Raw genomic sequence first — 27,511 nt, forward strand, 5'->3', positions numbered from 1 at the left:
ACCAGAGTCAAATCAATATACACCAGAGTCAAATCAGTGCACACATGAGTCAAATCAATCTGTGTACCCCAGAGTCAAATCAGTGTGCACCAAAGTCAAATCAGTGTGAACCAAAGTCAAATCAATCTGTGTACACCAGAGTCAAATCAGTGCACACCTGAGTCAAATCAATCTGTGCACCCCAGAGTCAAATCAGTGTGCACCAAAGTCAAATCAATCAGAGTCAAATCAGTGCACACCTGAGTCAAATCAATCTGTGTAACCCCAGAGTCAAATCAGTGCACACCTGAGTCAAATCAATCTGTGTACCCCAGAGTCAAATCAGTGCACACCTGAGTCAAATCAATCTGTGTACCCCAGAGTCAAATCAGTGTGCACCAAAGTCAAATCAATCTGTGTACACCAGAGTCAAATCAGTGCACACCTGAGTCAAATCAATCTGTGTACCCCAGAGTCAAATCAGTGTGCACCAAAGTCAAATCAATCAGAGTCAAATCAGTGCACACCTGATTCAAATAAATCTGTGTCCCTGAGAGTCAAATCAGTGCACACCTGAGTCAAATCAATCTGTGTACCCGAGTCAAATCAGTGCACACCTGAGTCAAATCAATCTGTGTACCCCAGAGTCAAATCAGTGTGCACCAAAGTCAAATCAATCAGAGTACACCAGAGTCAAATCAGTGTGCACCAAAGTCAAATCAATCTGTGTACACCAGAGTCAAATCAGTGCACACCTGAGTCAAATCAATCTGTGTACCCCAGAGTCAAATCAGTGTGCACCAAAGTCAAATCAATCAGAATCAAACCAGTGCACACCTGATTCAAATAAATCTGTGTCCCTGAGAGTCAAATCAGTGCACACCTGAGTCAAATCAATCTGTGTACCCGAGCCAAATCAGTGCATACCTGAGTCAAATCAATCTGTGTACCCCAGAGTCAAATCAGTGTGCACCAAAGTCAAATCAATCAGAGTACACCAGAGTCAAATCAGTGTGCACCAAAGTCAAATCAATCAGAATCAAACCAGTGCACACCTGATTCAAATAAATCTGTGTCCCTGAGAGTCAAATCAGTGCACACCTGATTCAAATAAATCTGTGTCCCTGAGAGTCAAATCAGTGCACACCTGAGTCAAATCAATCTGTGTACCCCAGAGTCAAATCAGTGCACACCTGAGTCAAATCAATCTGTGTACCCCAGAGTCAAATCAGTGTGCACCAAAGTCAAATCAATCAGAGTACACCAGAGTCAAATCAGTGCACACCTGAGTCAAATCAATCTGTGTACTCCAGAGTCAAATCAGTGTGCACCAAAGTGAAATCAATCAGAGTACACCAGAGTCAAATCAGTGCACACCTGAGTCAAATCAATCTGTGTACCCCAGAGTCAAATCAGTGTGCACCAAAGTCAAATCAATCAGAGTCAAATCAGTGCACACCTGATTCAAATAAATCTGTGTCCCTGAGAGTCAAATCAGTGCACACCTGAGTCAAATCAATCTGTGTACCCCAGAGTCAAATCAGTGCACACCTGAGTCAAATCAATCTGTGTACCCCAGAGACAAATCAGTGTGCACCAAAGTCAAATCAATCAGAGTACACCAGAGTCAAATCAGTGCACACCTGAGTCAAATCAATCTGTGTACCCCAGAGTCAAATCAGTGTGCACCAAAGTCAAATCAATCAGTGTACCCCAGAGTCAAATCAATCAGTATGCACCAAAGTCAAACCAATAAGTGTACCCCTATATAAAATCAATCAGTGTACCCTAATATAAAATCAATTAGGGTACCCCAATATAAAATCAATTAGTGTACCCCAATATAAAAATCAATCAGTGTTCCCCAATATAAAATTAATCAGTGTACCCCAGAGTCAAATCAATCAGTGTACCCCAGAGTCAAATCAGTGTGCACCAGAGTCAAATCAATCAGTGTACCCCAGAGTCAAATTAGTGTGCACCAGAGTCAAATCAATCAGTGTACACCAGAGTCAAATCAATCAGTGTACCCCAATATAAAAATCAATCAGTGTACCCCAATATAAAATCAATCAGTGTGCACCAAAGTCAAATCAATCAGTGTACCCCAGAGTCAAATCAATCAGTGTACCCCAGAGTCAAATCAATCAGTATGCACCAAAGTCAAACCAATCAGTGTACCCCTATATAAAATCAATCAGTGTACCCTAATATAAAATCAATTAGTGTACCCCAATATAAAATCAATAGTGTACCCCAATATAAAAATCAATCAGTGTTCCCCAATATAAAATTAATCAGTGTACACCAGAGTCAAATCAATCAGTGTACCCCAGAGTCAAATCAATCAGTGTACCCCAGTGTCAAATCAGTGTGCACCAGAGTCAAATCAATCAGTGTACACCATAGTCAAATCAGTGTGCACCAGAGTCAAATCAATCAGTGTACACCAGAGTCAAATCAGTGTGCACCAGAGTCAAATCAATCAGTGTACCCCAGTGTCAAATCAGTGTGCACCAGAGTCAAATCAATCAGTGTAAACCGGAGTCAAATCAGTGTGCACCAGAGTCAAATCAATCAGTGTACACCAGAGTCAAATCAATCAGTGTACCCATTATAAAAATCAATCAGTGTACCCCAATATAAAATCAATCAGTGTTCACCAAAGTCAAATCAATCAGTGTACCCCAGAGTCAAATCAATCAGTGTACCCCAGAGTCAAATCAGTGTGCACCAAAGTCAAATCAATCAGTGTACACCAATATAAAATCAATCAGTGTACCCAATATAAATCATTAGTGTACATCAGAGTCAAATCAATCAATATACCCCAATGTAAAAACCATCAGTGTACACCAGAGTCAAATCAATCAGTGTACACCAATATAAAATCAATCAGTGTACCCCAATGTAAAATCAATCAGTGTACCCCAATGTAAAATCAATCAGCGTACATGGATATAAAATCAATCAGAGTACCCCAGAGTGAAATCAATCAGTGTACCCCAGAGTCAATCAGTGTACCCAGAGTCAAACCAATCAGTGTACATGGATATTAAACCAATCAGTGTACTGCAATATAAAACCAATCAATGTACACGGTTTAAAATCAATCAATGTTCCCCAGAGTCAAATCAATCAGTGTACTCCAGTGTAAAAGCAATCAGTGTACCCCAGTGTAAAAGCAATCAGTGTACACGGATATAAAATCAATCAGTGTACAGAAGAGTAAAAGCACTGAATGTACACTGCTGTAAATCATCTGTGTTCCAATATAAAATCAATCTTTGTGCCCCAGTCTAAAATCAATCAGTTGTGTGTGCGTGGAAGTCAAGTTCTTTGGAAACATGTTACTAAAACACATTGCAACACAGCAGATTGGCTTGGAATGCTGCACCTATAAGTTCAATGGATCAAAGGCGATCAAGCACACACCTTTATGTCAGCACAGAGAGACTGTTGCTAATGTCCCCTCAAAGCACGACTCAGCTCTGAGTGGATGGGAAGCCAGTTTGATTCACCACACGTTAACATTGACACAAAGCTTCCCTATAGGGAAGGATACCCTCTGGGTCTTGTTTCTTACGGTGGGGGATTAAGATGCTTTTCTCGTGGTGGAGCAGAAGGAGTGTTTACTGGGCATTATCGCTAAGCAGAAGCGAAAGTTGAGCTAGGCCGGAAACGGGGAAAGGCAGTGGTGGGGAATGGAAGGTGAGGGAGGAAGAAATGGGGAAGGGTGCAGACATGTTACTCTTGTTCAAAGTGATTGTGGTGGTGTGTATTAGGGGTAATATGGTACCTGTGAAGCCGAGAGGCTATTGGCTGACAGGTCCCAGGTCCTGGTTGGATCTGCCGACTTCTGGCTCCGCCCTGAAGGAGGAGTATAAGAGCTCGAGTTCTCCCAGCAGCTGCATCAGTAACTGAGCTGCTGGGGAACAAGTCTTGCTTAATAAAGCCTCGATAGACTTCATCACTTCTCGACTTGTGTAAGTCATTGTGCGCTACAGTGATAAAAGCTTTAGTTTATCATTCAATGCTGTCCTTTTCAGACAAAAGCGATTACTACAAACAAGCATGTCAGCCTTGCCCTCTGGGAACCTTCCTGAATTCTACGCAAACACTGAAATGTCAGCCTTACACCAAGTAAGTCATTCTCTTCAATTCCGAGTTCTGTGGCAACTACAGTTGATGGAGAATGATCCAGTGTGGAGCATTCTCAACAAAATCTCAATAAAACACGACTGACCATGATCCATGTTGATGCTTAGTGTACCTGATTAACTCTTGGAAACGATTGGGATTGACATTAGATTGGGCCTAGCCTGGGCAATGCTTGGGCTGTGCCCAAATTCAGAAGTCCAAAGATCAATATAAATTGGCCCCTGAGCCTCATAAATGACGTAGACAAAGGAATGGCAAGAGGGAAGAGGGGGAGGAATCAGTGGGCAAACTAAAAGGAAAGTGGGAAGAAGAACTGGGGGAGGAGATAGAGGAGGGTATGTGGGCTGATGCCCTAAGCAGGGTAAATTCCTCTTCCTCATGATCCAGGCTTAGCCTGATTCAATTTAAGGTGCTACATAGAGCACACATAACGGGAGCAAGATTGAGCAGGTTCTTTGGAGTGGAGGACAAATGTGGGAGGTGTGGCGGGAGCCCGGCAAACCACGCACATATGTCATGTTCAGTGTTGCCGCCACCACCGGGTTCGTGGTAAACTTTTTAGGTGAGAACGGTAGCGGCGCCGTCACCAGCGCCTCTAAACTCGTCCCTTTACAGGACTTTCTTTCCAGTCTTTTCCACGCCGCTCCCTCACCCTCCATCATCCATCTACGTATCATTGCCACATTGGCGGCCCAATAGTAATCGCCCAAGTTCGGTAGTGCCAATCCTCCTCTGTCCCTACTGCGCTGAAGGAACCCCCTCCTTACTCTCGGGACTTTCCCTGCCCACACGAAGCTCGTGATGCTCCTGTCTATTTTATTAAGAAAGGTCCTGGTGATTAAAATAGGGAGACATTGAAATACAAATAAGAACCTCGGGAGGACCATCATCTTAATTGCTTGCACCCTGCCCGCCAGCGATAGAGGCTGCGTGTCCCACCTCTTGAAGTCCTCCTCCATTTGTTCTACCAGCCGTGTCAGATTAAGTCTGTGCAAGGTTCCCCAGCTCCTAGCGATCTGAATCCCCAGGTATCGGAAGTTTCTTTCCACTTTCCTTAGCGGCAAGCCTTCTATCTCTCTACTCTGGTCCCCTGGATGTATCACAAATAATTCACTCTTCCCCATGTTTAGCCTATACCCCGAGAATTCCCCGAACCCCCTCAAAATTCGCATAACCTCTATCATCCCCCCCGCTGGGTCCGACACGTATAACAATAGGTCATCCGCGTATAACGAGACTCGGTGTTCTTCTCCCCCTCTAGTCACCCCTCTCCATTTCCTGGAGTCTCTCAATGCCATGGCCAGAGGTTCAATTGCCATGTTGATACACAGCCTTAATAATACACGCTTAATAATACACGCTTAATACGTAGCTTTGGAAACTGCTTTTGACCCCAACATTCTTCATAGAATAATAGAATCCCTACAGCACAGAAGGAGGTCATTCGGCCCATCGAGGCTGCATCGATCCTCCAAATGAGGACCCTACCTAGGCCCACTCCCCCGCCCTCTCCCCGTAGCCCCACCTAACTTGCACATCCCAGGACACTAAGGGGCAATTGATCATGACTAATCCACCTGACCTGCACGTCTTTGGATTGTGGGAGGAAACCGGAGCACCCGGAGGAAACCCACGCAGACACAGGGAGAACGTGCAGACTCCGCACAGAGACCCATGGCCGGAATTGAGCCCAGGCCCCTGGTGCTGTGAGGCAGCAGTGCTAACCACTCTGCCCTCCCCACATAGTCTTCACATGGTCATCACCTGATCTAACCTAGAGTTCGAATATTTTCTATTCTAGGAACGATGTACAGATTTTGTCTCCTCTGTAAAACCAGACAGAAGCCAGTGGAACACGTGATTATAGAATAGTAATAATAATGATAATCTTTATTGTCACAGGTAGGCTTACATTCACACTGCAATCCCAATTAGTCTTGCCACCTTCAACTGTGTAAATCCTCTCGTCGCCACATTCCAGCGCCTGTTCGGGTACACGGAGGGAGAATTCAGAATGTCCAATTCACCTAACAGCACGTCTTTCGGGTCTTGTGGGAGGAAACCGGAGCACCGGGAGGAAACCCACGCAGACACGGGGAGAACGGGCAGACTCCACACAGACAGTGACCCAAGCCGGGAATTGAACTTGGGACCCTGGTGCTGTGAAGCAACAGTGCTACCCACTGTGCTACTGTGCCGCCCAGTACAACACAGAAGGCCATTCAGCCCATTGACTCTGCAATCCCTCTTTTGAAGAGCAGTCTAGATAGTCCCAGTGCTCCGCTCTTCCACATATCCCTGCAATATTTTCTTATTCAAACATTTGTCTAATTCCAATTTTCTTTATTTTCTTTAGTCTGTGCATCTCTGAGCTTTTCTTCTGAGTTCCTCCTAATTTGGATCACACTTGTTCCATCTGTCCATGAAGGCCTGTAAATTCCCATCAGATCACAGAATCATAGACGGTTTACAGCACAGACAGAGACTCCTCACCCCATCATGTCTATGCTGGCTCTTTGCAAGAGTAATTCACCTAATGCCACACACCCACCTTTTCCCGTGACCCTGAAAATCTTTTTGTTTCAGAGAATGAACCAATTTCCCTTTGAATATCAGAATCAAAGTGTCTCCAGCACATTCTCAGACACTGTGTTCCAGATCGCGACCACTCACTGTGGGAAAAAAAATGTTTACCTAATGTCACCATTGTTTTATTTTTGCCAATCACCTTAAATATGTGTCCGCTGCTTCTCGAACCTTCCACCAATGGGAACAGTTTCTCTTGACCAACTTTGTCCAGACCCCTCATTATTCTAAACATTTCAATTAAATCTTCTCTCAACCTTCTCTTCAAGGAGAACCGTCCAAGCTTCTCCAATCTATCCTCGTAACTGAAGTTCCTCATCCCCAAAAGTTCTCTTGAATTGTTTCTGCTCCTTCGCCAATGCCTTCGCACCCTCCCTAAAGTATGGTGCCCAGAACTGGACACAATACCCCAGTTGAGAACAAACTAGTGTTTTTATACAGATGTATCATAACTTCCTCGCTTTTGTACTCTATGCCCTGATTAATAAGCCCTAGGATTCAATATGCTTTATTCACCTCCCTCCCAATTGGTCTTGCCATCTTCAATGATTTATGTACATGACCGTGTATATTTTATATGTCAGATATCTATGCAGAGGTGATACAAGTTTCTATCTGTATATCAAGTTTTATTCACACTGCTTTGAAATGTCTGCTCCATGCTTCAGCTCTTGTTTCCAGTCCTTGCAAAAGTTTACTTCCTTTTCCCTGCGTTCTCATCCAGGCTTAACCAATCAAATGCAATGAAGATCAATAGCAAACAGGCCCACATAATCAAACACAGAATAATTGATCGCTACAGTATCCCCAGATCCCTCTGCTCCTTCACCCCCCTTTAGCATTGTCCCCGTTATTGTATGTTGTCTCTCCACATTAATCCTCTCCAACAGCTGCACTCGGACGTTATGTCCCGATTTTGCCTCATTCCTTCCCAATGTTGTTGGTCTGTTGGAGCAGCAGCTGGCTCTCACTGATTGGGGAAATGAAGGAAAGTCAGGGGTCGGTGGACAGACAATTGTGCGTATTTTCACTTGGAGAGACCCAGAGGCTGCCTGACCCAAGGAATGGCAAGTGGAAACCAAGAGTGATGAGGGGAAAAGCATCAATTACAGCAAGAGCACAATAGTTTGAAAATAAATTCAGCAGAAACTTTTTAATTTGTACCAACACCGTGAGATTTGTTTTCTGTTCCTGAACGACGTAACATTAATGAAGTTGCAGAGTCACTTCCGTTGCTCTCAGTCTGCTGTATGGAAGAAGATTTATCAGAAAGATAGTCTCTTTGCGGTACAGAAATTCAGTATTTCTGATAAAAGGGACACATACTGTCGAAGCATTTTGTCTTGCACTTATCAGAACAGATTCACAAGAATACCAAATCTCAAAAGGAACAACAGTTTATGCTTTGTTGTTACAGTTTTTAAAAATAAATTTAGAGTACCCAATTCTTCTTTTTGCCCAATTAAGGCTAGACCCATGCAGATACGAGGAGAATGTGCAAACTTCACACGGACAGTGACCTGGGTTCGAGGTCGAACCCGGGTCCTCAGCGCAATGTGACAGCAGTGCTAACCACATCACCACCCTGCTGATCTTCTTTTTTTGTTACAGTTTACATACATTTGAATCAACACTCTCTTCTGCAGTATAAATTGTTGTTAGCTTTGAGATTTGATTTTCTTGCTACTCTGTCCTGATGAGTGCAAGATGCAAAGCTTCGACCGCATGTCTCTTTTTTCAGTAATTATCAAAAAGTGTGAGACTGAATACAACTTTCATTTGACAAAGGGAGGGAATTTTCCCCTCAGCATCAGTTTTGGTATTATTATGGATACAATTCCCGCACCAGCCTCCCCGAACAGGCGCCGGAATGTGGCGACTAGGGGCTTTTCACAGTAACTTCATTTGAAGCCTACTTGTGACAATAAGTGAATTCATTTCATTTCATTTTCATATGCACAATGTTTTGACGAGAAAGTCTGTCTAAATCTGAAATGTCAACTGTATTCATTCCAAAAGCACTGTCTGACCTTTCCAGCATTTGGGGGCTTTTTTGCAACAGATTTCAAGCTTCTGCAGATTTTTCTGACTCAAGAACCGTCCAGGAAAAATTCATTCTGAGGACATTCCAGAGGAGGTTCACAAGAATTGGCCCTGTACTTAAAAAAAGAGTAACGTTCAGGGTGGTGGGAGAACAGCAGGGGGAGTTGAACTAATTGGATAGCCTTTTTCTTTTTTGAACATTTTCCCAATTATGGGGCAATTCAGCGTGGCCAATCCACCTACCCTGCGCATCTTTGGGTTGTGGGGGTGAGACCCACGCAGACGCGGGGAGAATGTACAAACTCCACACGGACAGTGACCCGGGGCTGGGATTGAACCGGGGTCCTTGACGCCGTGAGGCAGCAGTGCTAACCACCTGTATAGCTTTTCACAAAGAGCTGGCAAAGGCATGGAGGACCAGCTGACATCAGTCTGCTCTGTATGACTCTCTGAAATGGCGAGTTGGAGTGAATGGAGCCGTGTTAATCGAGGTCACCCAAATGTTGAAGAACATTGAAAGCTCAGCCAGGACTGTGGTACAATTGACACCAGGGACAGACAGGCACTCGTTCCCCATTCAAACTGTGCCTTTCATTCGCTGGCAATGTTGCAATACTGGACTGAGTTGTCTGAACGTGGATTGTACAGGAGCTTTTAGCAACACAACCACTGACTGGTGCCATCATCGGCGAGCAAGGCAGAACGTAATTTAACATGTCAACTGGGCCGGTTTAAAGGCCTGAGGCCTTGGTTGCTGCCACAAATGATCTGAAATGCTTGCATAAAATCGCCATTGAACTCACAAACTTCGATTTCCAGTGTGTCCGCACAAGGGTGCTTACAGGGACCAGCATTCTACAGAATCAGCCCTGCCTGCACCTTTCGCTGTGCAATGAAAGGCAGCTGGGAAGCCTCTGGGACAAGTGGCGGAACAAGTTGAAATGGTAGAATATGTCAGACTTTGTTGGAAAGATTTACGTCACCAAACATTGATACATCGGAAGCAGGCTATGCACAAAGTGAGGGCCTGTTTGAGAACTGGGCCACATCCGTTACCAGACCCTATCTCCCGCATCAGCTCATTGCTGATATCTTTGCAGCTGATGGGCAGCAGAGAATGTACAGAGATCAAGAGAAGGGAGATAAGGCTGACGCTTTCCATTTGCAACCAGACTGCAACCTGTGGTTTACAGTGCAATGTGACATAATCTCAGGTGGAAATATACAGAAGAATAACCTGGAAGAACTTGAATTCATAGGGGTAATGGCCCAGTTGCTGAGGAGTGAAGTTGAGACAATAGGGGCTGTTTAGCACAGGGCTAAATCGTTGGCTTTGAAAGCAGACTAAGGCAGGCCAGCAACACGGTTCGATTCCCGTACCAGGCGCCGGAATGTGGCGACTTGGGGCTTTTCACAGTAACTTCATTTGAAGCCTACTTGTGACAATAAGCGAATTCATTTCATTTCATTTTCATATGCATAATGTTTTGACGAGAAAGTCTGTCTAAATCTGAAATGTCAACTGTATTCATTCCAAAAGCACTGTCTGACCTTTCCAGCATTTGGGGGCTTTTTTGCAACAGATTTCAAGCTTCCGACTCAAGAACCGTCCAGGAAAAATTCATTCTGAGGACATTCCAGAGGAGGTTCACAAGAATGATCCCTGGAATAAAGAGCTTGTCGTATGAGGAACGGTTGAGGACTCTGGGTCTGTACTCGTTGGAGTTTAGAAGGATGAGAGGGGACCTTATTCAAACATATAGGATTCTGCGAGGCCTGGATAGAGTGGACGTGGAGAGGATGTTTCCACTTGTAGGAAAACTAGAACCAGAGGACACAATCTCAGACTAAAGGGACGATCCTTTAAAACAGAGATGAGGAGGAATTTCTTCAGCCAGAGGGTGGTGAATCTGTGGAACTCTTTGCCGCAGAAGGCTGTGGAGGCCAAGTCACTGAGTGTCTTTAAGACAGAGATAGATAGGTTCTTGATTAATAAGGAGATCAGGGGTTATGGGGAGAAGGCAGGAGAATGGGGATGAGAAAAGTATCAGTCATGATTGAATGGCGGAGCAGATTCGATGGGCCGAATGGCCTAATTCAGCTCCTATGTCTTATGGTATCGCCTGCACCATCTTATTGCAGGTGCTGCAGTCAGCTGGGTACAATCTTCAGCCTACTTTTGCTCAAATGGCCATTTATTCACTGGCGATCTTGGGCAGTGGATGCCATGGTCCTTTCAGCAGTGGGAGAGGGTTCTGAACCCAGCCCAGTCTGCATCCAACCACAGTCATCAGGAGCAACAAGCTGACTCACTCGCCCCTCACAGGTTGTACCAAATTCCCCTGGCAGTCCAGTTGCATTGAGCAAACCAAGTGTGGACTGGGGGCAGGCGGAGACGCTCTCAGTGTGTACAGCCCACCGCCCTGCTGCCAGTTCAAATTAAGTCACAAGAGCCGATATCATTTTATTGCCAATTAATGAGAATGACTGGCTGGACTACCTGGGCACCTCAAATCCCAGAATGGTGGACAGGAAGCATGCAGGGTGGAGCTACTACCATATTGAATGAGGACAATCAAGAGAGGTCTTTAGTCGACAAGGCTCCAACAGGCCTTTGCATCGGGCAAATACTGAGTTTAACCCTTGCTTGATGTCCCTACGCGGCCTTTTATTTTCTTGGGAAGCTGCATTCAGAGAAACCGGTCCCCAGAGATCGCTGCAGTGCGAAAAGGATAAGGAACCTTCTGCTGCGGAGTCAGGAGGGAGGGGTAGTGCTCCAACGCCAAATTAAACCTGGTTGCATCCACTGCTGGCTTCAGGACCCAGAACCTCCAATTTCCCTTCCCGGCTCCTGCAACTCCAGATGCCCTATATTCAATCCTGGGATTTCAGGCCTCTGAGCCCTGACCCCGACTTGTGGACCATTTTTGACATGCACCATCTCATCCAGCCTGGAACCACTAAGCTGAAGGGGACTGTCAGCTAAGAGTAGTTTGATTTCTTCCCCGCCATCTCCATTTTTTTTGTTGGCGGGGCAATAGTGCCCATTTGATCTTGTACAATGAGATCCAAGGCCCAATATCGGAGATGGGTCAAACCTCACCATTCTGCACAAAGGGCCTTTATCTTGTGCTTCCATCACACCTCCTCTCTGGCCCAGCACCCTGAAATGGGCACTCCCAATTTTCTTGGGCCTTCTATTTTATTCTTTCAGGGGATATGGGCGGTGTGGTGGCATAGTGGCGTCACAGTGCCATGGATCCAAGTTCAATCCCAACCTTGGGTGACTGTGCAGAGTCTGCACGTTCTCCCCGGGTCTGCGTGGGTTTCCTCCGGGCGCTCCGGTTTCCTCCCACAATCCAAAGATGTGCAGGTTAGATAGATTGGCCGTGCTAAATTGCCCCTTAATGTCCAAAAAGATGTGCAGGTTGGGTGGGGTTACGCGTATAGGGGAGTGAGCATAGGTAGGGTGCTCTTTCAGAGGGTCAGTGCAGACTCAATGGGCCGAATGGTCTTCTGCACTGTAGGAATTCTATGATTCTATGGGCGATGCTGGCAGGGCCAGAATTTGTGTTGCCCATCCCTAAGCTCACTTGAATTGAGTGGGCTTGCCAGGCAGTTAATAGTCAACAGTATTGTGCTGTAGGTCTGGCATCGCATGTAGACCAGACCAGGTAAGGACAGCAGATTTCCTTCCCTAAAGGGCCAGCTAAGTTTTAATGACAATTGATGAGAATTTCATGGTCACAGTGAGACTAGCTTTCAATTCCGGAGTTGTTGGTTGAATTTAAATTCCATCAGCTGCCGTGGTGAGATTTGAACCCCTGTCCTCGGAGCCTTGGCCTGGTCAACTGGGTCACTCTAATAGTGAAAACTGCTCTCACGGGCAGAATGCAAAGCAGAGAGCTCCACACATGCACACAAGGTTGATGCACATAGCTTCAATTCCTCTCACAACATTGTTCAAAACATACAGACATGGCAGGACTTGGGGCATGGTTTCCACCAGGAATTATTCCTAGGTCTCCATTACCTATATCTATTTAATTAATATAGATGGTATCTATAGATGAGTTGATCACAAATTAATTTGATTGATAATAGACTCACTATAGTAACTGGGAAGAAAAGAACTGACTGATCAATATATTTTCCAGTTGCTCGATGTTGGGGATGGCTCTTCACACAGAAGGTAACAGCACAGTGGACAACTATTGTGCCGATTCACTTATACTGCCGGCGGAACAACTGCAAAAAAAAAGTAGGTGTTAAATGCAATATTTACAATGGCAAAACAATGCTTGAATTTCTAGTCCGCCTAAGTTAGGATTTCATTTTGTATTTGTTGTCAGGGTGCGTTCAGTAGGTCTCGCAAAGAGTTTCAGAGGTTGGTAAGGATGAACAGTGTTTAATGGTAACACATAACTATACGCCTGTGTACACAGTAACTAGAAGCTACCTCCTCACTGACTTCCACACAGGTCTCTGCATTATCTCTCAGTGCCTCAGGTCATTTGCCATCTGACTTTCACATCGCACCGTGTGCTGTGCCGTGCTCCAGTCTCGGATTAACCCAGATGAGACAACAAACCAAGGCACTGTCTGGTGGGTGTAAAATATCCCATGGCATTTTGAAGAAGAACAGAGGGAGTTCACCCACTATCCCAGCTCATATCTTTCTCTTAACCAATATCACGTGAATAGATTATCTGATTATTATCACAATGCAGTTGCGGAATCATAGAATTTATATCATAGAATTTACAGTGCAGAAGGAGGCCATTCGGCCCATCGAGTCTGCACCGGCTCTTGGAAAGAGCTCCCTACCCAAGCCCACACCTCCACCCTATCCCCATAACCCAGTAACCCCACCCAACACTAAGGGCAATTTTGGACACTAAGGGCAATTTATCATGGCCAATCCACCTAACCTGCACATCTTTTGACTGTGGGAGGAAACCGGAGCACCCGGAGGAAACCCACGCACACACGGGGAGGATGTGCAGACTCCGCACGGACAGTGACCCAAGCCGGAATCGAACCTGGGACCCTGGAGCTGTGAAGCAATTGTGTTATCCACAATGCTACCGTGCTGCCCTAAACCTTGTGCACACGCTTGCTGCTGAGACTCTGACATTGCAACAATGGCGACATTGCAAAACTTTTTTTTAATAAACAATTTTATTGAGGTATTTTTGGCATATAAAACAGCAACATTATATCGTAGTGTACAAAAAGCAAATAAGACATAATGCAAGCATCGGCTCCCCTCTCGCAAGAACCTGCCTAAGCAACCCCCTACTCTACGCTACCCTAATCCCCCCTCCCCTGCTGACGATTAATTCTCCGCGAACAAGTCAACGAATGGCTGCCACCTCCGGCCAAACCCTGACAGCGATCCCCCCAAGGCGAACTTCATTTTCTCCAGCCCGAGAAAGCTCGCCTTGTCCGAAAGCGGCTACATTGCAAAACTGTTCAATTGTCTGTAAACAGCTCTAGGATGTCCTGAGGTGGTGTAAGATGCCGTATAAATGCAATTCTCTCACTCTCTGCACCCAGGGTTAAGCCCAGTTTTAGGAAATTTGACACAAATGCAGTTGGTTTCTGAACATGCGCTGTGTGATTCACAAGGAGGAGCTGCCAACATCCGCCTGGCTTCACTCTGAGATGTACCAAAATGTACCTTTCCAAATTGTTCAATCCATTACTTTAACAGAAAATTAAACCAACTGATTCCGAGATCCTCACAGTTTGTGGTACATCTGGATTTCCAGAAAGCTTTTGACAAGGTGCCACACAAAAGGTTGCTGCATAAACTAAAGATGCATGGCATTGAGGGTAAAGTGGTAGCATGGGTAGAGGATTGGTTAACTAACAGAAAGCAGAGAGTGGGGATAAATGGGTGTTTCTCTGGTTGGCAACCTGTAACTAGTGGGGTCCCTCAAGGATCAGTGTTGGGCCCGCAATTGTTCACAATTTACATAGATGATTTGGAGTTGGGGGACCAAGTGCAATGTGTCAAAGTTTGCAGACGACACTAAGATGAGTGGTAAAGCAAAAAGTGCAGAGGATACCGGAAGTCTGCAGAAGGATAGGTTAGGTGAATGGGCTAGGGTCTGGCAGATGGAATTCAATGTTGCCAAGTGTGAGGCTATCCATTTTGGGAGGAATAAGAGCAGAATGGATTATTATTTAAACGGTAAGATGTTAAAACATGCTGCTGTGCAGAGGGACCTGGGTGTGCTGGTGCACGAGTCACAAAAAGTTGGTGTGCAGGTGCAACAGGTGATTAAGAAGGCTAATCGAGTTTTGTTTTCATTGCTAGAGGGATGGAGTTCAAGACTAGGGAGGTTATGCTGCAATTGTATAGGGTGTTGGTGAGGCCACATCTGGAGTATTGTGTTCAGTTTTGGTCTCCTTACCTGAGAAAGGACATATTGGCACTGGAGGGAGTGCAGAGGAGATTCACTAGGTAGATCCCAGAGTTGAGGGGATTTGATTATGATGCGAGGTTGAGTAGACTGGGATTGTACTCATTGGAGTTTAGAAGGATGCGGGGGGATCTTATTGAAACATATAAAATTATGAAGGGAATAGATAGGATAGATGCGGGCAGGTTGTTTCCACTGGTCGGAGAAAGCAGAACTAGGGGGCATAGCCTCAAAATAAGGGGAAGTAGATATAAGACCGAGTTTAGGAGGAACTTCTTCACCCAAAGGGTTGTGAATCTCTGGAATTCCTTGCCCAGTGAAGCAGTTGAGGCTCCTTCTTTAAACGTTTTTAAGAAAAAGATAGATACCTTTCTAAAGAATAAAGGGATTCGGGGATATGGTGTATGGGCTGTAGAGTGGAGCTGAGTCCACAAAGATCAGCCATGATCTCATTAAATGGCGGAGCAGGCTCGAGGGGCCAGATGGCCTACTCCTGTTCCTAGTTCTTATGTTGTTATGTTCTATATCTGGGGAAACACGATGTTGACTTTTCAATGTTTTCGTTAAAGTTGAAGCATTAAAACCCGAAAGGGCGCAAAAGGTTGGGTTAAAATCCGAGATTAAAAAGAGAGACAGAAGTTGCATTTATATAGTGCCTTTTATGTCCTCAGGTTATCCCAAAGCGCTTCACAGCCAATTTTGTTGCGCTGTGACGGAGGAATCACAGCAGCCAATTGCGCACAGCAAGCTCCCACAAACATATGGTCGGACAATGTGTTTTTTCATTGATGTTGGTTGAGGGGTAAATGACAGCAGGGACTCCGGGATAACTCCCTGATCTTCCAAATCACACCACAAGATCTGTTACATCCATTTACGAGGCAGTCAGGGTCTCAGTTTAATACTTCGCCCAAAAGGCGGTGGAAGCGGGGGGGGGGGGAGTTCATTGAATATTTTTAGGGCCGAGGTAGATAGATTTTTGTTAGGCAAGAGCAAGGGAATCAAAGGTTATCGAGGGTAGATGGGACTGTGGAACTTGAAACACAAACGAATCAACCACAATCTGATTGAATGGTGGAGCAGGCGCGACGGGGCCAAAAGACTTCAACTCAGCCAGTGCAAGTTTGAAAAATGTCACATAATTATTCAACGGTTTAAGAATATTTTCACACTCCAGTGACACATTTGCACACATGAAATGAAATGAAAATTGCTTATTGTCACAAGTAGGCTTCAATGAAGTTACTGTGAAAAGCCCCTAGTCGCCACATTCCAGCGCCTGTTTGGGGAGGCTGGTACGGGAATCGAACCGTGCTGCTGACCTGCCTTGGTCTGCTTTCAAAGCCAGCGATTTAGCCCTGTGCTAAACATTAAGGATAAACAGATAACAAGGGCAAGAGTAGAGCCCATTAAGGACCAGAGTGGTAATTTGTGTGGAACCGGAGGATGTAAGTAGGGTTCTAAATGAATACTTTGTGTCGGTGTTCATTCGTGAGAGGGAAAGTGTGGGTATAGAAATAAGAGATTAGGACTGTGATAAAATTAAAGAGATTAACACAGACAGAGAGGAGGTTCTGAATGGTCTGGCAAGCTTAAAAGTGGGCACATCTCCAGGGCCAGATGAAATGTATCAGGTTGTTTAGTGAGACAAGGGAAGAAATAGCAGGGGAGCTGGCAATAACTGTTAATTCTTCTCTGGCCACAGGAGAAGTGCTGGCGGACTGGAGGATCGCCAATGTGGTACCATTATTCAAGAAGGGAGGAAGGGATAAATCAGGAAGCTACAGGCCATTCAGTCGAACCTCAGTGGTGGGGAAACTATTGGAAGCAATTCTGAGAGACAGAATTAATCTGCGTTTGGAGAGGCAGCGATTAATCAAGAACAGTCAGTGTGGTTCAGTTAAGGGGAGGACATATCTGACCAACTTGATTGAATTTTTTGAAGAGGTGACCAGGTGTGTAAATGGGGGAAACGTATTTGATGAAGTCTACTTGGGCTTCAGCAAGGTATTTGATAAGGTCCCACATGGGAGACTGATAGCGAAGGCAAGAGCCAATGGGATCCAAGGAAATTTAGCAAATTGGATCCAGAATGGGCTGAGTGGCAGGAAGCAGAGGGTGATGGTCGAGGGGTGTTTTTCTGACTAGACGCCAGTGCCCAGTGGGGTCCCACAGGGATCAGTGTTGGGGCCCTTGCTGTTTGTGCTTTATATAAATGGGTGTTTCTCTGGTTGGCAACCTGTAACTAGTGGGGTCCCTCAAGGATCAGTGTTGGGCCCGCAGTTGTTCACAATTTACATAGACGATTTGGAGTTGGGGACCAAGTGCAATGTGTCAAAGTTTGCAGACGACACTAAGATGAGTGGTAAAGCAAAAAGTGCAGAGGATACCTGAAGTCTGCAGAAGGATTTGGATAGGTTAGGTGAATGGGCTAGGGTCTGGCAGATGGAATTCAATGTTGCCAAGTGTGAGGCTATCCATTTTGGGAGGAATAAGAGCAGAATGGATTATTATTTAAACGGTAAGATGTTAAAACATGCTGCTGTGCAGAGGGACCTGGGTGTGCTGGTGCACGAGTCGCAAAAAGTTGGTGTGCAGGTGCAACAGGTGATTAAGAAGGCTAATCGAGTTTTGTCTTTCATTGCTAGAGGGATGGAGTTCAAGACTAGTGAGGTTATGCTGCAATTGTATAGGGTGTTGGTGAGGCCGCATCTGGAGTACTGTGTTCAGTTTTGGTCTCCTTACCTGAGAAAGGACATATTGGCACTGGAGGGAGTGCAGAGGAGATTCACTAGGTTGATCCCAGAGTTGAGGGGATTAGATTATGACGAGAGGTTGAGTAGACTGGCACTGTACTCATTGGAGTTTAGAAGGATGCGGGGGGATCTTATTGAGACATATAAAATTATGAAGGGAATAGATAGGATAGATGCGGGCAGGTTGTTTCCACTGGTCGGGGAAAGCAGAACTAGGGGGCAGAGCCTCAAAATAAGGGGAGGTAGATTTAGGACGGAGTGTAGGAGGAACTTCTTCACCCAAAGGGTTGTGAATCTCTGGAATTCCTTGCCCAGTGACGCAGTTGAGGCTCCTTCTTTAAACGTTTTTAAGAAAAAGATAGATGCCTTTCTAAAGAATAAAGGGATTTGGGGATATGGTGTACGGGCCGGAGAGTGGAGCTGAGTCCACAAAGATCAGCCATGATCTCATTAAATGGCGGAGCAGGCTCGAGGGGCCAGATGGCCTACTCCTGCTCCTAGTTCTTATGTTCTTATGTTAAATGATTTAGACATGAATGTAGGAGAGTTGATCGGTAAGTTTGCGGATGTTACGAAAATTGGTGGGTTGAATGATATGAAAATTGGTGGGGTGGTAAATAGTGAGGAAGATAGCTTTCGATTACAGGAGGTTTGAGACAGGCTGCTCAGACGGGCTGATCAGTGGCAAATGGATTCAATCTGGATAAGTGTGAGCTGATGCACTTGGGCAGGACAAACAAGGCAATGGAATACAGGATAAACGGCAGGACCCTGGGAAGCACCGAGGATCAGAGGGAGCTTGGTGTGCATTTACACCCGTCCCTTAAGGTAGCAGAGCTGGTGGATACAGTGGTTAAGAAGGCCTATGGTATACTTGCCTTTATTAGCTGAATCATAAAGTTTAAGAGCAGGGAGGTTATGCTGCAACTGTATAAAATGTTGGTTAGACCACAGCTGGAGTATTGTGTGCAGTTCTGGAATCCACATTATAGGAGGGATGTGATAGCACTGGAAGGGGTGCAGAGGAGAGTTACCAGGATGTTGCCTGGGCTGGAGAGTTTTAGCTGTGAAGAGAGGTTGGATAGGCTGGGGTTGTTTTCCTTGGAGACTGAGGAGTGGGAGGGAGGGACATGATTGAGATGCATAAAATAATGAGGGGCATGGGTAGCAGGAATAACCCTTTCCCCTTGGTGGAGGGATCAATGAGGGGCTTAGATTTAAGGTAAGGGGCAGGAGATTTAGAGGGAATGTAAGAAAAAACCTTTTTACCCAGAGGGTGGTGGGAGTCTGGAACCCGCTGCCTGAAAGGGTGGTGGAGGCAGAGACCCTCGTAATATTTAAGGAATATTTGGATGTGCAGTTGTGATCCCAGGACAGGCATGGCAATGGGCCAAGTGCTGGGAATGGGATTAGAATAGTTAGATGGTTGCTTTTGACCGACTCCCGACACGATGGGCATTTTCTGTGACTTCTCTGACTCCAAAATCTGATTTTATTTCAGGAAGATCTTTGATTTCAGTTATGCTGTGGATAGTTGTTCCCTTGTTCCTTCTTTGTATCATCGCAATAGTGAGATCATCATTGTGCAGGATACCTAACAAGCAAGGTAAGGGTAAAGACTAATTGACTAACAATGCTTATTACATGCTCTGGTTAGAATTGTAAGCTTCAGCCCATCTGGTAGAGAGGAGATGGGGGTAGCAGCTCCTCATGATCAGGAATACAACATAGCATTTAGGTAACAGGATATAATGGTCCGCAATCTCGGACTCCCCAGCGTCAGGTTTGGGGGGGTACTTCAAAGATGCCCTGGGGAATCCCTCTCAGAGGTTCCCAGGTAAGGGTTTAGCTGGCAATTGCCAGAAGTGCAAACATGCTCGGGACAGCTACCCCACACCGGGAACCATCCAAAAGTGCGATATAAACTACAAACAACTACAACCATGTTACTTGAGTGAATGGTGTGATGTTAAGCGCTTGTTATTATGTTTCCCAAAAGCTTGAATGTGATTTCAGATCAAGAGCTCTTTGGTGTAAAAACCTTGGTTTTGATTTAAAAAAAACGTGTACATGGTATTCAGTTACCCACTTAGAATATACAGCATAGAAGCAGGCCATTCGACCCATCCAGTCCGTTTTGGTATTTATGCTCCTTCCATCTTTCCTCAATTTCTTGGTGTAGCCCTCCGATCCCATCTCCCCCCAATGCTTGTCCGGCCTCCCCTCACATACATCTATATGTTTACTCCAATCGTACGCTGTGGCAATGAATTCCACATTCTCACCCCTCTCAAGGACAGGAGGTTAATATTGCAACTGTTGAGTTGCTGGCAGCTTCCACGGACAAGAACCGAATGTCCAAACCACTTCAGGGCCAGGCGCCTGGCTCGATCAGCACCCTACCCACCACCTTCTTCGTTCGCTCCCTCCATCACCAAAGCACAGTGACAGCCATGTGTACCGTCCGCAAGATGCACTGCAGCAACTCCTCAAGCCTCCTTCAGCAGAACCTTCCAAATAATAATAATAATCTTTTATTGTCACAAGTATGAAGTTACTGTGAAAAGTCCCTAGTCGCCACATTCCGGCGCCTGTTCGGGTAAGCTGGTACGAGAATTGAACACGCATTGCTGGCCTTGTCCTGCATCACAAACCAGCTGTCTAGCCCACTGAGCTAAACCAGCCCTATTCTGTGACCTCTACCCAGGCGGAAAGGGCAGCAGAGTTCCCCTCAAAGCCGCCGGGCACCATCCTGACCTGGAACAATATCGCTGTTCCTAAACCTTGGAACTCCCTCCCTAACAGCAGTGTGGGTGTACCTACCCCACATGGACTGCAGCGGTGCAAGGCGATGGCTCACCACCATCTTCTCAAGAGGCAATTAGGGATGGGCAATAAATGCCGGGCTTGCTAGCGACACTGACATTCCATAAATACATTTTTAAAACTCCAATGTAAAATCATAAATTTGCGAAATGATGGATTCTGAAATTAATAATTCATGTGCGATAGAGTTGAATTCTTGAACCGAACATTGTGAATAACTGTACTTGACTAAACTTATCTTCCAGCCCCATAACTTAGTCAAAAAGTGAAGCAGTCTTTTCTCTATTTTTGTATTTCAAAGGAGCCTTAAGACAGCTTTGTCACAATCAGAATTAGAGGGTGACAACTTCAGACAAGAGAAGAAAGCGGCTGGGGGCAGTGGGGGGAGGTGAAATCACTTCAGGATGAGGGGGGGGAAAGTGACAGTAAAGACTAACAAAATGCTTCTTGACCCATCGGAAGCTGTCCTCCGATTTTAGTCTGGCCCAATTGCCAAAAAATTGAATTACTGGGAGCTGCAAACCTGGACATCAATGTTTGTGTCCCATTGGGGTTACCGCAAAGATCAGCAAGCTAGTGATCGGAAAGCTCACTTGGATTTTTCTAACAGTTTTAAGTTGACAGTAAAATGGCCCCTTTAATCAGTGTTGCTGACATTTTTTGTACATCGGTGAATTTAGTGCAGTGGACTGATGCATATCCTTTTAAATCTGAAGTCTGATGTAAAAAAAAATATAGTCTTGAAATGTTTGGTAATATTGCAACAGGACAGTTTGTTACATTGAAATTCCAAGGCTGCCTCTTTAATCTGATTCTGTCTGTTGTCTCTCTGTGCGTATGTCTTTTAGGAATTGGAATGTTGGTGAAACTGAAGGTAAATGTGTTTCGCAAATGAATCCAGTGCCTTGTTCTTGGAATCGCAGATTTATTTATTGATTGTTCATTGATCAAAGATTAATTGGGGTTCTAATTTAAAAAAAAATCCCAATTAAGAGGCAATTTAGCGTGGCCAATCCACCTATCCTGCACATCTTTTGGGTTGTGGGGGTGAAACCCACGCAGACACGGGGAGAATGTGCAAACTCCACACGGACAGTGACCAGGGCCGGGATTCGAACCCAGGGCCGGGATTCGAACCCGGGTCCTCAGCACCATAGGCAATAATAATTGCACTGTGCCACCGTGCTGCCCTGCGTGTGTCTGTTTAAACACAGGTAGAAAGTGCTGCTTGTTGTATTTGGTGATCTATGTCTAGCAAAGGATCTACCAAACGGCTTGTGATTTGTCCAAACCAGGAACTTTATTGAATCACACGGGGTAAGATAGCGATCTGTTACAAAGCGAGTTATCATGGCGTTTCTTTGTACTCCCTAGGAACTACCCCTAGTGCACGTCTGTCCTCATGTACATCTTACAACCATCCCCTGATGGCCGGATGTGCGCCCACTTCTATTGGAGTGCCTCACATGACCACTGTCTTGAGACCGCATGGTGTGCCTATACCGCCACCTGCTGGTTGGAGGTCGCACCACCTGCCATCTATGATCTTGCTTACAGGCATATCGCAACACTGCGCAATGGTGTTGGAATGGCAATGATGAAGTCTATTATAACACTAAACAAAATTAAGGAGGAGATAGATAGGTTTTTAATTACTGACAGGATGAAGGGTTATGGGGAATGGACAGGAAGGTGGAGTTGAGGCTGAGATGGAATCAGCCATGATGGTATTGAATGGTAGAACAGGCTCGAGGGGCTGAATTGCCTACTCCTGCTCCTAGTTCTTATGAACGGACTACTCTCGGCTTGACGTTATACTGTAACAGAGCAAAGCAAGGCCACCATTTTGAGAGGGTCTACATCTGCAATGTCTGCGAAACCTCATCCTTAGACCCCCCCTCCGAGCCACTCACATTCCGACTTGGAAACATATCACCGTTCCTTCACTGTCACTGGACCTAAATCCTGGCACTCCCTCCCTAACTTCACTATGGGTGCACCTACAACACATGGACCTCAGCAGCTCAAGAAGGCAGCTCCCCACCAAGGGCAGTTAGGGATGGGCAATAAACAATAAATGCCGGCCCAGCCAGCGAGGCCCACATCACAAGAACAAGTATTCTAAAAATCTTCAAACCACAATCTAACTGGGAAGCTGAAAACGCTGACGCAACTTTATATGCGGAAGAGTTAAAAAGTCAATGTTTTTTTATAAAATGCGCTTAATTAAATACTTTTCTGTAAAATAAATTCAATGTTCCTTTTTTTAAAAAAAACCCAGTTTATTTGCATCTGCGGCATCAAAAGTGATCTTTATAAAGGTCGTGACAATGACCCTGGAATCAGTGCAATGACGGTGCCAGAGATTGGCGAGCCCTGTGCGGATGGCAATAGCTCTGAACCAAAACATTTGGCAGTAATGATGCCGCTGATAAACAACAAAAAGACTGAAACACCTACTTTGGAAAACAAATCTGAAATTCTAGACAGTGGGACTGTGGCAGTTGTTGGTGAGTACTTTTTCATCCCATTTTTCTTTCTGTCCTGCTAGCTACAGCTGAGTGGGTAGCAAAAGAGAGGCCTTACTGAGACATTAATCATGTGTCCTGCCGCTCCTTGAGGTCCGCCGAGGTTCAGAGAGTGGCATTCTTGCCTCTGAACCCGAAGGTTTGGGTTTAAACCTCGGCCAGAGACTCGGTCACAGAAGTCAATACTGGCGCTGGAGGGTGTGCAGAAGAGATTCACTAGGTTGATTCCGGAGTTGAGAGGATTGGCTGACGAGGAGAGACTGATTAGATTGGGACTATACTCATTGCAATTTAGAAGAATGAGGGGGGAATCTTATAGAAACATATAAAGTCATGAAGGGAATAGATAAGGTAGAAGCAGGGAGATTGTTTCCACTGATGGATGAAACTAGAACGAGAGGGCATAGTCTCAAAATAAGGGGGAGCAGATTTAGGACTGAGTTAAGGAGGAACTTCTTCACCCAAAGGGTTGTGAATCTGTGGAATTCCCTGCCCAGTGAAGCAGTTGAGGCTCCCTCGTTGAATGTATTTAAGGCAAAGATAGATAGATTTTTGAACAGTAAAGGATTAAAGGGTTGTGGCGAGCGGGTGGGTAAGTGGAGCTAAGTCCACAAAAAGATCAGCCATGATCTTATTGAATGGTGGAGCAGGCTCGAGGGGCCAGATGGTCTACTCCTGCTCTAGTTCTTATAACATTAACTACAATTCAGAAGTACTTTGCTGGCTGAGAGAAAGATGCTACATAAATGCAAGGTTTCCTTTTCTTTCTACACGTCGGACCCCTGTTGATGATATTTATATAAGGAAGGAATATAATAATAATGATCTGCTGCAGATTTAAGTATATTTTACAACTCCGTAATCTAAATGTTAAAGTGACTCTTTTTGCTGTTACAGACAGTGGGCCCTAACTGTATGATTAATTTGTCTCTGTTCTCAGTTCACTCCAAAGACAATGCTGAGGACAACATTCCATTTCCAGTGCAAGAAAATGGAAGATACTCAAATACCTATTATCCCATCGAGGAGCAGAGTCAAAAGCAATATAGCCAGTCGATAATGATCGAGACCAAAGACATGACACAGTCAAGCCTATAGATAGCAATAAATATTGACTGCATTGCATTTCTGGCTAAATTCAGCTTCCTGCTGAATAAACTGTCAATACAATCAGATCGTCAATGGGAGACAGCTTAAGAGGTGAACCTTTCCATTGAGTTTTGACCTGCCTGATGTCTTTATCATTAGAAATCCATTCAGGATGAAGCTAGGAATCGTGTCTGAGGGCTGTTCAAAAACGGTAGCTCTTTTCTTTGGAATTTGATTGCAGGAAAACAACTAAATCAATGAGAGTATTCGCCTCGCACATGCCAGAATCTTTGAACTCGCCAGGGATCTTTACTTAGTCGTTAGGTCAATCATCCACTCAAAATGTGGACCAATGGCATAATTGGTGATGGAGAGCACCTTTCACTGTGGGCTTACATGCTGAACCGCACTTGGAAATAAAGCTCCAAGGATTTTCATAGAATTTACAGTGCAGAAGGAGGCCATTCGGCCCATCAAGTCTGCACCGGCTCCTGGAAAGAGCACCCCACCCAAGGTCAACACCTCCACCCTATCCCCATAACCCAGTAACCCCACCCAACACTAAGGGCAATTTTGGACACTAAGGGCAATTCATCATGGCCAATCCACCTAACCTGCACATCTTTGGACTGTGGGAGGAAACCGGAGCACCCGGAGGAAACCCACGCACACACGGGGAAGATGTGCAGACTGGTCCGCACAGACAGTGACCCAAGCCGGAATCGAACCTGGGACCCTGGAGCTGTGAAGCAATTGTGCTGTCCACAATGCTACTGTGCTGCCCAAACGATTTGCCCGTTTCAAGTTCTATTCACAAAATAATCTGTTCGACATCTTGGAGATTAGCAGTGAGAATTCTTCTACTAAACAATTAGAAAATTCCTTTTCATATGGAATAGGGTTTATGAAATGGCAAGCATATACTCATCAATGAAACCGCACGAGCATTAGCAGCTCATGGCGAGAGTTTGTGTGTTGACTGATCTTGGTATCCTTGCCTCCAGTCTCTCCACGTCCCTGCCTCTCCCAACCAGCGCTACATTGTCAGAGATTCTACCCTTTCAACAAAACATTAAAGTGAGAATTTTTGAACTGGTAGCTCAGGTCATTGCGAAAGATCCCTTCGTTAGAGGAATGAGTCATTGTCCTGGCAGCATCAGCACACAGTCTAAGCCAATACTTCCAAAGTGGTTCTGAGAGAGTGCTCCATTGTCGGAGGTGCCTCTTTTAAATGTGGCCTTGAACCGAGGCCCTGCTGCCCCAAGAGGGGGAAGGGGAGTTATACCCAGCGGCGTAGTCCCTGGCTATCCTTCGACCATCATCATCAAATCAGATGGAATCATAGGAACCTGGGCGGCACGGTGGCGCAGTGGTTAGCACTGCTGACTCACACCGCCGAGGACCCGGGTTCGATCCCGGCCCTGGGTCACTGTCCGTGTGGAGTTTGCACATTCTCCCCGTGTCTGCGTGGGTCTCACCCCCACAACCCAAAAAGATGTGAGGGGAAGGTGAATTGGCCACGTTAAATTTTCCCTTAATTGGAAAAGTAAATGAATTGGGGACTCTAAATTTACAAAAATAAAAGAATCATAGAATTCCTACAGTGCAGAAGGAGGCCATTCGGCCCATCAAGTCTGCATCGATCCTCTGAAAGAGCACCCTACCTAGGCCCACTCTCCCGTAAACCTAACTTTTGAGCACTAAGGGACAGTTTACCATGGCCGGTCTACCAAACCTGCACATCTTTGGACTGTGGGAGGAAACCGGAGTGCCCGGAGGATATCCACACAGACACGGGGAGAACGTGCAACAAAGTCCACACAGTCACCCTGGCGCTGTGAGGCAGCAGTGCTAACCACTGTGCCGCCGCTGGTCAGATCACCTGGCCGTTAGCATATCGCTGCTGGAACATTAAATTACAATTGGTTATTTATTCCTTTGTGGTTTGTAGAACCCTCTGAACAAATGGTCCATTCTGTTCGCAACAGTATCTGCTGTTCCACATAAATCATTGGAGCTGCAGCCCCCTCAGGCTCGAGAGGCACCATGAGAAGCTATTTAAATACACATTTTCTCCTCAAAGTTATTTGTGCATTGCTTATGTATATTTGTAGCGAATCTTTCACAGTAGTGGATTTTCAGAGATGTAAATACTGAAGACAGAAAAATGGGCTTTGGGGCAAGGTTTAATGGGTGCCCCTTGCACATACTCCAAGGAACTTTGTCCTTAAGTCTTGTGCTGATTTAAATGTGTTTGGATCCGCCCACTCCCCCCAATGCTGTTTGCCATAGAACCGTTGGCAATGGCACTGAGAGTGTCGAGGGGCTGGCAGGGGATAGTTTTGGGGGGGGGGGGTGCAGTGGAGCACGGCCTCGCTTTACGTGGACGGTTTACTTTTATACATATCGGACCTGCTTTTGGGGGGGGGCGGGTGTAATTGAAAGTGAAAGTCGCTCGTCACAAGTCGGCTTCAAATGAAGTTACTGTGAAAAGCCCCTAGTCGCCACATTCCGGCGCCTGTTCGGGGAGGCTGTTACGGGAATGGAACCGTGCTGCTGGCCTGCCTTGGTCTGCTTTCAAAGCCAGCGATTTAGCCCTGTGCTAAACAGCCCCAAGTCGCCACATTCTGGCGCCTGTTCGGGGAGGCCGGGACGGGAGTTGAACCCGCGCTGCTGGCCTTGTTCTGCATTACAAGCCAGCTGTTTAGCCCACTGTGCTAAACCAGCCCCAGTTGGAGGGATTATGGGGCTTTTAGAGGAATTCGGTCGGTTTTCGGGGTAGAAATTGAATATGGGTAAGAGCGAGGTCTTTGCGATTCAGGCAAGGGGGCAGGAGAGGAGATTAGGGGGATGCTGTTCAAGGTGGTGGGAAGGAGCTTTCGCTATTTGGGTATCCAGGTGGCAGGGGAGTGGGCGTAGCTGCATAAGTTGAATTTGGGTCGGTTGGTGGAGCAGATGAGGGGGGACTTTCGGAGGAGGGATACACACCCATTGTCATTGGCGGGGTGGGTACAGACAGTTAAAATGACGGTCCTCCTGAGGTTTTCGTTTGATTTTCAGAGCCTTCCAGTTTTTATCCCCGAGGCGTTTAAAAAAAAAGTGAATGCAGTGA

The 27,511-nt window shown here is 45.7% G+C and overlaps 1 protein-coding gene across 1 annotated transcript in view; it reads left to right on the forward strand.

Moving 5' to 3' along the window:
- Nucleotides 1-26,727, forward strand: part of LOC140392332 (uncharacterized) — a 59,950-nt gene extending 33,223 nt beyond the window's left edge. Inside the window, exons 5-10 of the mRNA XM_072477643.1 lie at nt 4,029-4,122; nt 12,927-13,030; nt 19,458-19,562; nt 21,631-21,656; nt 23,064-23,292; nt 24,251-26,727. Of these exons, the coding sequence (XP_072333744.1) occupies nt 12,934-13,030; nt 19,458-19,562; nt 21,631-21,656; nt 23,064-23,292; nt 24,251-24,408 (615 nt within the window). The 5' untranslated portion in view covers nt 4,029-4,122; nt 12,927-12,933 and the 3' untranslated portion in view covers nt 24,409-26,727. The remainder of the gene's footprint in view (nt 1-4,028; nt 4,123-12,926; nt 13,031-19,457; nt 19,563-21,630; nt 21,657-23,063; nt 23,293-24,250) is intronic.
- Nucleotides 26,728-27,511: the final 784 nt, after the last annotated feature.

This window comes from Scyliorhinus torazame, chromosome 16 (assembly GCF_047496885.1).
Source record: "Scyliorhinus torazame isolate Kashiwa2021f chromosome 16, sScyTor2.1, whole genome shotgun sequence".
Taxonomy (NCBI): Eukaryota; Metazoa; Chordata; class Chondrichthyes; order Carcharhiniformes; family Scyliorhinidae; genus Scyliorhinus; species Scyliorhinus torazame.